The 1,399-nt window shown below is 42.1% G+C and overlaps 1 protein-coding gene across 2 annotated transcripts in view; it reads right to left on the reverse strand.

Moving 5' to 3' along the window:
- The window catches only part of ssbp4 (single stranded DNA binding protein 4), a 140,566-nt gene extending 139,519 nt beyond the window's left edge, over positions 1 to 1,047 (reverse strand). For both annotated transcript variants that reach the window (XM_084067464.1, XM_084067465.1), the window contains exon 1: positions 914 to 1,047. In XM_084067464.1, coding sequence (XP_083923590.1) covers positions 914 to 969 — 56 coding nt within the window. In that variant the 5' untranslated portion in view covers positions 970 to 1,047. The remainder of the gene's footprint in view (positions 1 to 913) is intronic.
- Positions 1,048 to 1,399: the final 352 nt, after the last annotated feature.

Here is a 1,399-nt window from a genome sequence, read left to right on the forward strand (position 1 = left end):
GACATATATATTCATATATATATGAATATATATGAATTGAGAAAGACATTGCGATTAATAATCAACCAGTCAATCTAGTAAAAAAAAGACTGTCATAAATAGCAGCCTATGCATCAAGCTGCATGACTGAGTGGCTCTACTACATGCGAGTGGATGCTAAAAAGTTTACCCCTGGCTGATGGTGGGACATAAGTTTTCTCTTTCATTGGCAGGTAGTTGCACTAATACGCTTCAAAATGAAGTCATATCCACACAGTAACTTCGGTAGAGCCACTTCAATTGGCGGTTTAATCAAATACACGGCAAAAAAAATACAATACACAAGCTTCTATCTGGTAAAAGTTTACAAGAGTCCCAGTACTGTCTATACTATAGTCTATATGTGTAGAAGCTTGATACATTCATCCATTCTGCTGTATCAAACATTTTACGGTCCTAAAAAAGTGGGGAAAGAGCCCCGGTTGCGAACGTTACTTCTCATTTCATTCATACGGTAACGCGATACAATGTATCAAACACATTGTCGCTTGTTTAACGCGGTGCGTTACATTGTTACTCTCCGTATGGACAAGAACAAGTAGCCCAGAAGTGTCCTGTCCGGAGACCGTGCGTTAGCGTGCGTTAGCGCACAAATACATCATATTTAGTGGATATCCTCTCCAAGAATGAGAGCGAGAGAGAGAGAGAAAAGTGCGAACAACAGGCAAAAAAAAGTTTAAAGAGACGTGCCCCTCCGCGCGAGGAAACCCGACTCAGAAGCGCACGCAAGTACAGTAGTACACACACGCTACACGCACCTTTTAAATTACGGGCAAGCTAGTTTAGAGAAAGTTGGAGTTCCCTCATCATCTACTACAACGCAGGTACAACACACAAAAAAACTCTTTAAAATAGTGCATAATAATTCACTTACTTTTCTCTCGCTTGGCTATCGGAAGGGACGACAGCTCCTTTACCTTTGGCGTACATGCTGGATTCTGTTTTAAGACTTTTACCCCACTCAACACCTGTCAGAGAAAGCAGCCAGGAAAACGTTCCATCTCCATAGCTACCCCTTTAGTGTTTTTCCTCCCCCCCAACCCACCCCCACCCTCCTCCTTTTTTTTTTCCTTTTTTTTTCTCTTCTCTCTTTTTTTTTTTTTTTTTTTTACATCTCCAACATTGGCCACAAATCAGGCACAGTTTCTATTGGGGGGACTTGAAACCGTCCGCTGTTGGATTTTTTTCTTTTTTTTTTCCCTCCTCAGCCGCTGTTCTAGAAATCCTTTCTCCCTCCCTCCGCTGCGCAACGGTGGGGGCTTCTTAAAGGGAAACGCACACTTCTTGTTTACTGACCTCAGAAACATGAAGAGAGAGAGAGAGAGAGAGCAGAGACTAGAAAAGCAAAAGGTTTCATACG

The sequence above is a fragment of the Gymnoscopelus microlampas genome (assembly GCF_963454915.1).
Source record: "Gymnoscopelus microlampas genome assembly, chromosome: 9".
NCBI lineage: Eukaryota > Metazoa > Chordata > Actinopteri > Myctophiformes > Myctophidae > Gymnoscopelus > Gymnoscopelus microlampas.